Here is a 13,132-nt window from a genome sequence, read left to right as displayed (position 1 = left end):
ACAGTGGTCACCCTTGATGGGTGGATGGATGATGGTAAATGGCCTGCACTTGTACAGCACTTTTTCAAGTCCCCAGAGACACCATAGCGCTTTACACAATCAGTCATCCACCCATTCACACACTGACTATGGTAAGCTACATTGTAACCACAGCACCCTGGGGCACATGGTGAGAAGTGAGGCTGCCATACAATTGGTGCTACTATGCCCCCTAACCACCATCAGCAGGTGTGTCTGGTAAAGTGTCTTGCCCAAGGAGATAAACAGAGAGGGGGTTCGAACTGCCAACCCACTAGTTACAGGACAAACTCCTACCACCTGAGCCACGGTCGTGGCTACAGAAACAGACAGATGGAATGATTGATGACAAACAGATAGATGAATGGATAGAAATATTGGATGGATGGACAGATGGATGGGTGGAACTTTTATAAAAGGGGGGTAAGGAATACCGTCTGGAAATACAAGTAATATTAAGCTGATCCTGAATTCATTAAATATTTTTGCTTTTCAAACTTTTTGGCAATACTGATGCTGGCACAAAAATAGGAAAGACTTGACATGTAGAGATAATTCATGTAAAATGTACAAAAACAACAATACCATCAGATGTGAAAAAAATACAAAAATAAATATTTTATTTAAATATCAACCATATAAACATATTTCTCACTTAATGCATATGAAGTCTTTTTTAAAATCATCCTTTGTGTTTGGGAGATCTGCAGAAAGAATGCATCCTTGTGAGCCATGGCACACCAGAACGTATGTAGACATCTGAGCTTTCAAAGTCTGTCAAACTGTTGGAGATGAAATTGGCTTCCTGTGTGTCTAACCATGTCCCGCAGCGCTGCTAAACCTGAGACAGCCTGGATCATTCAGGGAAAAAAATGATCTCATTCAGCAACAATTGTTAGATGACAACATCACAAAAACATACACAACATAACATAAAAGTTCTTGACTACGTTAGTCAAGTTTTGCTAAGAGGGTACACATACCTGTGTGAGAATGAATATGGTGAGCACTATGTGCACGCCCCTCTCCAAGGGCTGTATGAGAATGGCTTCATTAAACAGCTGGAAAAGGATGAGAGGAAGCTGCAGAAGGATGGTGAGCAGCCAAAAGCCTGCCAGCTCTGGGACCTTTAAAACATGTAAAAACACATACATAAATTTCACTGCCCACTCTCAATGCAAACTGTTGTTATCCAAGTTTTTAATGGTTCTCTGAGAAGCGTCTGACCTTTTCGTGCAGGTTCCCAGCATAACCAAGATAAAGTCTGATGACCTCAATCAGAGTCATCAGCAGCAGAATAGTCACAAGGATGAACTTGTAGTAGTCTGGCAAGGCAGGATACTAGTTGAAGTGACAAACACAACGTCATTTCAAATGTTTTTTGTGGTTTAACAGTGCACTCACATTTATTATTTTAAAATAGTCTATTTCCATAAGGCCATTATTGTTGCAGATTTAGTTTATAGTAAGCTAAAACATAGCTAAAACACTTCCAATATAGAGGGATTTAGGGTACACTGGTAACATGCAGCATACTTTTTAATGTATTTTTGGTGTCTATGGTAATTGTAATACTGAACATATCCATATATACAATGCCTTGTTGGTATTTCCATGTAGATGCTTTGTCCGTTTTGCTCACTGCTCTCAGCTAATGCTCTTCTTACCTTGAGCTGCAGCATCACAGTTTCACTGATCCACCAACACGGGAAGAACCACATGTTAAAATATAACGACATCTGCAGCGGGAGGCTGGACAGAACCCGTTTGCCTGAAAATATGAAAACAACGGGAAACAGAAGATTAAGATAACCTTAAAAAAAACACCCTCATTGTGTCCATTTAACCTCAACTTTATTTACACAAATAGAACAAACCGCTACGTAACGCATGTAGCCGCGTCAATGCTAACATCTGTGCTAACTGGTCTGTAAAGTTAGTCGCATTGTTTTGGTTTACCGTGAGGCAAAAATCCGTCGTTTTGTTTGGTGAACAACTCGGTTCGACTCCGGTCAAATAAGACATTGCGAGAAAAGTTATCTAAGCGCTTTCTAATCGTCTCCGGGAGCTCCATCGTCTGCCTAGAAACACCACAACTAAAGAGAGAAAAAGACACTCCGCCTCTTCCTCAAAAACAGGACGGTGGAAGCTGCCCTCGTTTCTATGGTTACGGATTTTAAGAGGAAAAAAGTGAAAGGAGGCTGATCCTTTTTTTTTTTTTGTCCCCAGCGAGTCTCCGTCAAATCCTTTATTGTTTTGCAAACCGCAGAAAAATCTGATAGTACTAAAAAGTCAAAATGTGAAAATACTGGCTGAAAATGAATGGTTTTTCAAGGTTTTAAGCGCCAGAAAAATGAGAGAAGATAATGTTTTCAAACTACTTGGGAAAGTCAAAATGACGATTTATCCACTTTGTAAGGTTCTCGTAGATTTACAACATTTAGGTTAGATGGAGACACTCCTGTGGATTTAAAAGCAGTACCTCCAGCAGACTGCTTCCTTGTATGACATCATTAGAAAATCACAGATGAAGAAGCCATTACTCCAAAAGTAACAATAAATAAACATATTACAACTTGCAAATGCACTCAGGGACGAAGAGTCTTTGACCTTGTCCTGTGGTCTGATAAAACTAAAACTGAGGTGTTCGGCCTTAATGACTATTGTTAAATTAAAAGGGACCTGAAAACACCATCCCTGCTGTGACGTGTAGGGGTGGTAGCATCATGTTCTGTGGGTGCTCTGCTGCATGAGGGAGTGGTGCACTTAACAAAACAGATGTTATAATTTGGAAAGAACATTACATGAAAACATTAAGGCAACATGTCAAGACTGTGACCCTAAGCAAAGTGGTTTAAGCACAGCAAAGTCAATGTTTTGGAGTGGCCATCGCAAACCTTGATCTCAATCCCATAGAAAATTATTGGTATATATTGGTGTAATTACTAATAGATTGATAGACTAAGTTAAAATGTTATTATTGTAAATCTGATAATAAATACACTGCTCAAAAAAATAAAGGGAACACTCAAATTACACATCCTAGATCTGAATGAATGAAATATTCTCATTGAATACTTTGTTCTGTACAAAGTTGAATGTGCTGACAACAAAATCACACAAAAATCATCAATGGAAATCAAATTTATTAATCAATGGAGGCCTGGATTGGGAGTCACACACAAAATTAAAGTGGAAAAACACACTACAGGCTGATCCAACTTTGATGTAATGTCCTTAAAACAAGTCAAAATGTGGCTCAGTATTGTGTGTGGCCTCCACGTGTCTGTATGACCTCCCTACAACGCCTGGTCATGCTCCTGATGAGACGACGGATAGTCTCCTGAGGGATCTCCTCCCAGACCTGGACTAAAGCATCCGCCAACTCCTGGACAGTCTGTGGTGCAACGTGACGTTGGTGGATGGAGCGAGACATGATGTCCCAGATGTGCTAAATCGGATTCAGGTCTGAGGAACAGGCGGGCCAGTCCATAGCTGCAATGTCTTCATCTTGCAGGAACTGCCGACACACTCCAGCCACATGAGGTCTAGCATTGTCCTGCATTAGGAGGAACCCAGGGCCAACCGCACCAGCATATGGTCTCACAAGGGTTCTGAGGATCTCATCTCGGTACCTAATGACAGTCAGGCTACCTCTGGCGAGCACATGAAGGGCCATGCGGCCCTCCAAAGAAATGCCACCCCACACCATTACTGACCCACTGCCAAACCGGTCATGTTGAAGGATGTTGCAGGCAGCAGATCGCTCTCCATGGTGTCTCCAGACTCTATCACGTCTGTCACGTGTTCAGTGTGAACCTGCTTTCATCTGTGAAGAGCACAGGGCGCCAGTGGCAAATTTGTCAATCCTGGTGTTCTCTGGCAAATGCCAAGCATCCTGCACGGTGTTGGGCTGCGAGCACAACCCCCATTTGTTGGGCCCTCATACCATCCTCATGGAGTTGGTTTCTAACCGTTTGTGCAGACACATGCACATTTGTGGCCTGCTGGATGTCATTTTGCAGGGTTCTGGGAGTGCTCCTCCTGTTCCTCCTTGCACAAAGGTAGAGGTAGGTTGTTGCCCTCCTACGGCCTCCTCCACGTCTCCTGGTGTACTGGCCTGTCTCCTGGTAGCTCCTCCAGGTTCTGGACACTACGCTAACAGACACAGCAAACCTTCTTGCCACAGCTCGCATTGATGTGCCATCCTGGATGAGCTGCACTACCTGAGCCACTTGTGTGGGTTGTAGAGTCCGTCTCATGCTACCACGAGTGTGAAAGCACCACCAACATTCAAAAGTGACCAAAACATCAGCCAGAAAGCATAAGTACTGAGAATTGGTCTGTGGTCCCCACCTGCAGAACCACTCCTTTATTGAGTGTTTCTTGCTAATCACCAAAAATTTCCCCCTGTTGTCTATTCTATTTGCACAACAGCTGTGAAATTGATTGTCAATCAGTTTTGCTTCCTAAGTGGACAGTTTGATTTCACATAAATTTGATTTACTTGGAGTTATATTGTGTGTTATATTATTTTTTTGAGCAGTGTATATTATTTATATATTCTTCTCCTTCCTTTGTATGAAGTACACAATCACTGTTTCTGCTGCTCTAAGCTTGTAAGACCCATTTTTGCTGGCTTGGCCTACTGTTCTTGATTTTAGCCCACTGAACTATTGATGTGAAAAGAAATTACAAAATCACTTTAACAACTAAATGAAGAGCAAGCCGGAGTTGGTAACTTTTATTGTTTTGTGTATTTGTGTATATGTTCCTTTTTAATAATGTGTCTCCAGCTTTTGGAAGCTCACCCTGGCACTCCGTCTAAAAATAGAAAAGTTTAACAAACATAATATTTGTTAAAGGAATGGAGGCACTCCCAGTTTTAATAGCTTTGGTATTAGAGATAGTGGACATTATTGAACACAGTGAGGAAAATGACAAGGAAAAGTGAAGCACCAGATTCTTTGTGCTGCTCTATGTGTCTGGAGGTGTTGAAGAACCCCGTGACTCTCCACTGTGGCCACAGCTACTGTATGGACTATTGATAGGTATTATTTAGTCAACTCAGAAGTAAGGAAACGACACAGTCAGTTATACTTGCGGCAAGGGTAGATCACACTCTGCAGTGCAAAACTACAAAGTGTTGGCACTCATATCTCTTTATTTATACATGCTTGGTCACACACAGTTCAAACATTCAGGGTGGGTGTGTGTGTGTGTGTGTGTGTGTGTGTGTGGGGTCAGAAAGGTTAGGGTTCATTTGTCTTGATTATAAACAAACAGAGGAAGTGGGCACCTGGTGTATGCTGCTTGTAAAATAATAAAATAATAAAATAATAAAAGCATAACTCATTCTTGTGACCATCTCTCTTCCTGCAACATGTAAGGAGGGAAAAGCACTTAGATGAGTGATACACAATACAAAAAGTCATAAAAACCCTAACAACTGTGTAAATAACTACTGGAACCTGGAGGATCAGAAGGGTGTTTGCAGCTGTTTGGAGTGCTGGTTGATTTGACTAAGAAAATGGCTGAATTAGAGTGAACCACTCCTTTAGGTGAGAATGAAGCCGGTCCAGGAGAAGTGGAGTGGGATTTCTGCACTGTGAAGAAGCTAAAGGCTGTCAAAACCTGCTTGGTTTGCGTGGCCTCTTATTGCGCTACACATATCCAGCCTCACTACAGCTCTGCAGCTTTTAAAAGGCACAAGCTGATGGAGGTGTCAGCCTCCATCTAAGAGAAGATCTGCTCTCAGCACGACAAACTGCTTGAAGTGTACTGTCGCAGTGATGATGTGTGCATTTGCCTGCTTTGTGTCATGAATGAGCACAAAAGTCATGACACTTTCTCAGCTGCAGCAGGCAGGAGAGAGAAACAAGTAAGATGATTCTTTTAGTGTATTTTTGATTGTTCCTTCCTGGCAGTTGAAGCAAACAGTATGGTGGGGTTGGTTACGGTGCAGTGTTAGTGACACCCCTGCTGTTGAAATGGATGAAACTGTGATATTCCTTCTGTTGAAAATTATTTTCATCGATTAATGACACATCAGGCTGTATCCGACAGCTATACCAGCAGTGAATGTAATTACAAACTTATAGGTTTGACTAATGACTATTATAGATAGATTTAATGAAGTTAAGATTAAGAAGGGTGGGGGCAACCTGGAAAACAACTAAATCCATCCACAGCCATACCAGTAGTGAATGTAATTATAATTTTTTTTTGAGAATGTAATTTGGTGATTGTGTCTGTGGACATGTATGACCGTTGCATGTGTGTCTTACTTTACAAACATGTGTTTGTATGTGTTCATGATTTCGTAGAAATAAAACTTCCATGCATGTATATAAGCACCTGAAAAACCATGGTCCCCAATAAGCTGAACTCCCCAAAATAACTGACATCCAGCCCCCCAAATAAACCGTATTTTCTAACAGCACCAGTGCAGGCCAACTGCACCCACACGCACAACCTGTGTCCCCTGGACGTCCCAGAGCAAACCATATTCCAACACCAGACAATCCTTTCCCTCTCCAACTTGGCTGCCCAGTGATCATCAACCCACCCAGAGCAGGTGCAATGGCCATGAAACTGGTGTTCTGGATGCTGTGTGGGCACTCAGCATCTAGGACACCGCCCAAAGTGAAACCACCAAAAAGCACCCTTGCAAAGACCCCAGCAACACACACAGACCAAAATTACTCCAGACCAGGCCCCCATATTCCTCCAAACCTCTAGAACATCAGTAAAAACAAGACAGTGGATCCCGGGTATCAAAGTCGTACACCCAAACAAAGTCTGGAACCACAGAGCAACTGTTCCAAAGCACCATCGGAGAATAACCACTAGAGGGAAGCAATGTCAACAAGAGAAAGGGTCAAAGGGTTTCCCCTGAAGCATTAAAAGATGTCCCTAGACGAGCCACCACACCAACTCTGGTCCTACTAATCATCTGACCTACTACCAGGACATCACACTGTCCTAAACATCTACAACAATCACCACCTACAACATACATATTGGTAGTGCAGCTTATGTTTAATGCTTTGATTCTATTTTTGAAACTATTTGTGGAGAAGAAACACAGATACCACCAAGAAATAGAAGAAAAAGAGAAACTGATTTGACAGCCTAAAAAGAAAATAAAAGGATTGCAGGTGACCTGTTTGTTTCTTTTGGCTAAATGGTTCAGTTAAAAGCCTGTTTTCTGTGAGGAAAATTATTATTTCTCTTTTGTTTACTACTTTCAATTCAATTCAATTCAGTTTTATTTATATAGTGCCAATTCACAACACATGTTGTCTCAAGGCACTTCACAACAGTCAGGTACATACATTCCAATTAATCCTAATCATTGAACAGTGCAGTCAGAGTTAGCTTTTTATTCAAATTGGATAAAACGTTTTTCTATCTAAGGAAACCCAGCAGATTGCATCCAGTCAGTGACTTGCAGCATTCACTCCTCCTGGATGAGCATGTAGAGACAGTGGACAGTCACTGGCGTTGACTTTGCAGCAATCCCTCATACTGAGCATGCATGTAGCGACAGTGGAGAAGAAAAACTCCCTTTTAACAGGAAGAAACCTCCAGCAGAACCAGGCTTAGTGTGAGCGGCCATCTGCCACGACCGACTGGGGGTTTGAGAGAACAGAACAGAGACACAAAAAGAACACAGAAGCACTGATCCAGGAGTACTTTCTATGGGAAGGAAAATGTTAATGGATGTAGCTCCTTTAGTTGTTTCTTCTAGAAAGAAAGAACAGATAAACTCTGAGCCAGTTTTCAAGGAAAGAGTCTCAAAGAGAGCACATAGAGTTTGTTACAGTTAAGCTCGGTCAATCGCCATGTCTAGGAGAGAAAAAGGGTTAAACACTGAAAGACAGGGCTATGTGGATCATCGGTAGAGGGTGAGCATTAAGTTGTTGCCTGCAGAAGCTCGGACGATTACCCTCTCCAGAAAGGTGTCACAGGTAGACACACAGCCAGGCCAGGTGTAGCTTCTAGGAAGAGAAAAAAGTGAGAGAACATAAAGTTAAAAGCTGAAATAACAGCAAATAATGTAAAATTGGAGAGTAGTGTGAGAATGTAGCGAAGAGGGTGAAAGTGGTTGTGATGTCCTCCAGCAGCCTAAGCCTATAGCAGCATAACTACACAGATAGTTTCAGTTCAGATTATTTAGTTAAACGGCGCTTATTTACAACAATGTCGTCTCAAGGACCCCCACAAAGGGTCCCACTGATGGTCATTGTTATACTAAAAACCACAAGGATTGGGATACCTCTCTCTGTCAGACTGATTATAACCATTGGAAAAGAGAGGGGGTCACACAGGTAGCAGAAATGGAGGGTGTGTTTGCACCTCAACCATAACTGAGCCGGTTTAGGCTAAACCTGACTCCCCCTTACTCCAACCAACAGGGAGGGAGGAAGGCTCCCTCACTAATAAACTAAGCCACTCTAACTATAAGCTTTATCAAAAAGGAAAGTTTTAAGCCTAGCCTTAAAAGTAGACAGGGTGTCTGCCTCACGGACTAAAACTGGGAGCTGGTTCCACAGGAGAGGAGCCTGATAACTAAAAGATCTGCCTCCCATTCTACTTCTAGAGACTCTAGGAACCACCAGTAAACCTGCAGTCTGAGAACGAAGTGCTCGGTTAGGAACGTATGGAACAATCAGATCTCAGATGTATGATGGAGCTAGATCATTAAGGGCTTTATATGTGAGGAGGAGAATTTTAAATTCTATTCTGGATTTAACAGGGAGCTAATGAAGGGAAGCTAAAATAGGAGAAATATGATCTCCCTTTTTAATTTTAATCAGAACTCTTGCTGCAGCATTTTGAATCAGCTGAAGGCTTTTAACTGCATTTTGTGGACATCCTGATAGTAAAGAATTACAATAGTCCAGCCTTGAAGTAACAAATGCATGGACTAGTTTTTCAGCCTCACTCCTGGACAGGATATTTCTAATTTTGGCAATGTTCCGGAGGTGAAAGAAGGAAATCCTAGAAGCCTGTTTAATATGGGATTTAAATGACATGTCCTGGTCAAAAATAACACCAAGGTTTTTTACTTTATTACCGGAGGTCAATTTAATGCCATCCAGGTTAAGTGATTGACTAAGCAGTTTCTTTTTTAAAGACTCCGGTCCAAAGACGACAACTTCTGTCTTGTCTGAATTTAGAAGCAGAAAATTTAACGTCATCCAAGTTTTTATATCTTCAAGACATGCTTGTAGTCTATCTAACTGGTTGGGCTTATCAGGATTTATGGATAAGTAAAGCTGAGTATCATCAGCGTAACAGTGAAAATGTATCCCATGCTGCCTAATAATTTTACCTATTGGATGCATATATATAGTAAAGAGAATTGGCCCAAGTACTGAACCCTGTGGTACTCCACAATTAACCCTGGAGTTTAAAGATGATTTATCATTTACATGAACAAACTGGAATCTGTCAGACAGATAAGATTTAAACCTTTCAGTAATATAGAGATGCAGCACTTCAAAATTAGAAGCTCTATGCTGAGATAGTCTTGACGGCCGATGAAAAAAGTTCTGTAGTAAGGAAGCTAATCATGTATCAGGAAAAGGTAGCATTGGATCAAACTGAGGCTCTTGTCAATCAACTTGAGAAGGAGATCTGGGATCTGAGGAGGAAAGGAGGAAAGAGGATGAACTGATGAAGCTGCCTTCGACTGAGGATAACATTTATTTCTTGCAGGTTAACATGCAGACAATACACAGACTTATGCAGCGTGTAGAGATGTCTTTAATGTTCTGTTTTTTTATTGCTTTTCCAGCAATGCAAGTCAGTTTTTGCCTGCGCAATAAATGATCAGAGCCCTAATTTCAACCTGCAATTACACAACGCCTTTGACTCTGTCACAAAAACCATATCAGATTTAAAAGACAGAATGGAAAGTGTGGTAAAAGCGATGTATCAAATATCAGAGAAAAGTAAGAGGATATTCTAAAAACAATCCTATATTAAACCTGGACTTCCATGCAGGTTTGTGCTTGTGTGGGTTTTTTGTCAGTTTGCACTAATAAACATATTGGTTATCTGTTCTCAGTTAAAGGTGATCCAGATCCAAAGGCAGGACAGGTATTGTGCATTTGTAAGTTGTTTGTGTAACATGTATGATACAATCATTGTAAGTCAGTATTGACCCATGCATTTATAAAATGAATAGGCTGCTTTTGGAGAATTTACCAGGTAATTTCCAGGAACTTACTTATACTTTCTGCAACTTCATCTAGTAGTTTTTGAAAGTTTCCATTTCCAGACATTACAAGGCACTTTTCTCAAAACGTTTTTGTAAGTTCCTGTTTTTTTCCTGGAAATTATCAACTATTTTCTGGAATATATTGAGTACTTTTCCAGACCTTACATGTTATTTCCTGGAGATTAACAATTACTTTTCCAAGAAAGCCCAGGAGTACCCCTACCACCCGGAGAGATTTACCAAATACGATCAAGTGTTGTGCTCTGAAGGTTTGTCTGGTGTTTGCTGCTGGGAAGTTGAATGGAAGGGGCCCAGTGTCGAGGTGGCTGTGTGCTATAAAGGTCCAAATATAGATGAAAGTTGCTTTGGATACAATGAGCAGTCCTGGAGTATTTGCTTTACAAACTCTGGATGCACGTTTTGGCACAATGAATTAAAAACCAAAGTTCTTGCACAGTGGGAGTGGAGTGTATTTGAACCATAAAGCTGGAAGGTTTTCATTTTATAGTATGCCTGACTCTGATCAGCTAATACTCTTTCACAAAGTACAAACGATGTTCTCCCAGCCTTTGTACCCTGGTTTTGTGGTATCCAGAGGAGCTTCAATTAAAATAATCAAGCTGCCGTAAAAAAACCAAAAAAACAACTAAAGAGCAGACTGTCACAGTTGCTCATTTAAATTAGGCAGTTGCAAGATTCTTACAATTTTTTAACAAATGCACACAGTTAAACACCTGACATCCTGTTGTGAGCTAAAATAAATCACATTTTGGCAGTAAGTAATTATGAGTAAATATGATTTGTCTGCTATTTTATTCCAGAGAAATCATACAGACACACAAGGTAAAAGCAGCAGATGAGCTGCAGTATTTTCATGCTAACTTTATAATTAGAGCCATGTAGATTTAGTATTATTAGGATACAACACATACAAAAACAAATTTACTGTCAGCTCAGAATTTCATTGTTTGCAACTTTGCCTAAATTGTTTACAATTGTATAAAAGTATTGAAAGACATTGATGAGACCTGCCTTTTATTGTAAGCGTTCAGTGTTTTTTAATATTATTTGATATTAATAAAATAATATTTTGCTGCTCATTATGGTCTGATTTGTTTCACCCCAGCTTATCTGTAACACCATACCAATTCTTCCCCACGTTTTCCTGTAGGTCATTCCCTTTCCTCCTCGATATCCTATGCAAGTTTCTTTGTACTGTTATAGAACATTTTGTCTCAGTGTCAGGTTTTCCCACTCTACTCTCCCAGTACACTCGTTCAGGTTTGAGTTCAATTTGCCATTTGGAATGAATATTTATTATTCTGTCCTGCAGTTTTTTTTATTGTTAATAATAAAGAAATTACACTAGTTTTTTGCCCTTCAGTCCAGACTGCATCTCTCCATTTATGATATGCACTCAGGTCCAGTAAATATAGACAAGATATTCATTTTCTCAGACACAGTCATGATTTTGTGCCTTACTTTAAGTTTGTAAGGACTTTTTATTTTGTATGTTTCTATCATTTAAAGTGAGGATTCACTTTCATAGAACTAAAGATGAGAAGTTGGAACTGAGAAACGTTGGGGGAAATTAATATGACAGCCAAAATGTCAAAACTAATGTTTCTTTTTTCCCACATAAACATTTGATTAGTACTCCTAAGCTATGGTAAAAATGATCTGTTGAAGTTGGCCAGTTGGACAGATTGAATGGTTCAATTAATAACAAATGAAAGGCCAAATCCAATACCAATACTATTTGGAACACAATATAATAAACAACAGGATACAGGAAATATTTTGGATTTCTTATTTCAAAATGTTTATTATTTCATAAATTTGAATTATTTTGGAAAGCAAAGCTTTACTATAAAGACAAACCATAACTTCAAAGACACTTTAGCTAATGAGATCTTGTTGCCTCTTAATGAAACAAAAGACTGACATGTCCATTAAAAAAATTAATGGAATGTTTCAATGTTTGTTTATTAAAATCAAATATGCATCTGTGGAATAAACAAACAAAAACCCCTCTAACTAATTATTAAGCATGGTTCCAGAAGGCTGTATACCAGAGGATTCTTGAATGAAATGTGAGGCCATTTGCCCTTCATCTGAAGCTTGGTGAAATTTAAGCCATTAACAGAACAGTGATCCAAAACACAGCAGTAAATCTACCAAAGGATGGCTGGAAAATAAATAAATGACTAAAACCATTGGGTTTTCCCAATTAAGCTTTAGAGCTCCACCTTATTTAAATGGCGCGGCGTAACAGGAAGAGCTGTGCATAATCAAATGGCTGCACACCTCAATTAATGGCAGCAACGCTTTAAAGAAGAGGGGACGAAAATTCATGATCATACAGAAAATAATGACTTCAACTTATTGCTGCTCAAGGTGGTGGGTTGTCATGATTCATTGATGCTTGGGTTTTGGTTTTCATTTTTGTTTGTGTTTTGTTCATTTCTGAATTGCTATTGTTTAGGACAGGGGTCACAAACCTTTACCATTAGGAGCCATTTCTGCCTTGGGTTTTGCCAAATTTATTTTGTCCAGAGCTATAAAGTTACCACACCCTTTGAAAAAGCACAGTGTATCAGTTTGTTCTAAATTGTTACTATAGAAAACTTTTTTGTTCTATGATTAAATCAAGAAACCACAATTTTATAACTATTTTTAGATTTTAGAATAAAGAGAATACAAGAACACAAAACAGAGAATAATTCAATTCAATTCAATTCAATTCAAAGATACTTTATTGATCCCCGAGGGGAAATCAGAATTCCAGTACAACCCATCCAAACATACATCATGACACAAGACAAGGGGGGAAGTAAATGCATTTTATTGAATCCTAGGCATATTCAATAAATCAGATTATTG

General features: G+C 39.8%; 1 protein-coding gene and 1 pseudogene across 1 annotated transcript; one reads left to right on the top strand and one right to left on the bottom strand.

The window, feature by feature from the left end:
• Positions 1-610: 610 nt before the first annotated feature.
• Positions 611-2,172, bottom strand: tmem17 (transmembrane protein 17). The gene is made up of 5 exons (XM_047351858.1): positions 1,978-2,172; positions 1,686-1,789; positions 1,246-1,359; positions 1,002-1,145; positions 611-869 (listed from the first exon to the last, which is right to left on the bottom strand). The coding sequence occupies exons 1-5, from the start codon at positions 2,090-2,092 to the stop codon at positions 786-788; spliced, it is 561 nt and encodes a 186-aa protein (XP_047207814.1). The 5' UTR covers positions 2,093-2,172; the 3' UTR covers positions 611-785.
• A 2,783-nt stretch (positions 2,173-4,955) lies between these two features.
• On the top strand, positions 4,956-10,878 carry LOC124857868 (annotated as a pseudogene).
• The last annotated feature ends 2,254 nt before the right edge of the window (positions 10,879-13,132 follow it).

This window comes from Girardinichthys multiradiatus, chromosome 2 (genome assembly GCF_021462225.1).
Source record: "Girardinichthys multiradiatus isolate DD_20200921_A chromosome 2, DD_fGirMul_XY1, whole genome shotgun sequence".
In the NCBI taxonomy this organism is placed as follows: Eukaryota; Metazoa; Chordata; class Actinopteri; order Cyprinodontiformes; family Goodeidae; genus Girardinichthys; species Girardinichthys multiradiatus.
This window is presented reverse-complemented; position numbering and strand designations above follow the sequence as displayed.

Excerpts from the sequence above, each read along its gene's own strand:
- tmem17 (XM_047351858.1), bottom strand. The coding sequence starts at position 2,092 with ATGGAGCTCCCGGAGACGATTAGAAAGCGCTTAGATAACTTTTCTCGC. Across the intron at positions 1,790-1,977 it reads CGACGGATTTTTGCCTCACG|GCAAACGGGTTCTGTCCAGC; the intron begins GTAAACCAAAAC and ends TCATATTTTCAG. Across the intron at positions 1,360-1,685 it reads CTGTGATGCTGCAGCTCAAG|TATCCTGCCTTGCCAGACTA; the intron begins GTAAGAAGAGCA and ends CACTTCAACTAG.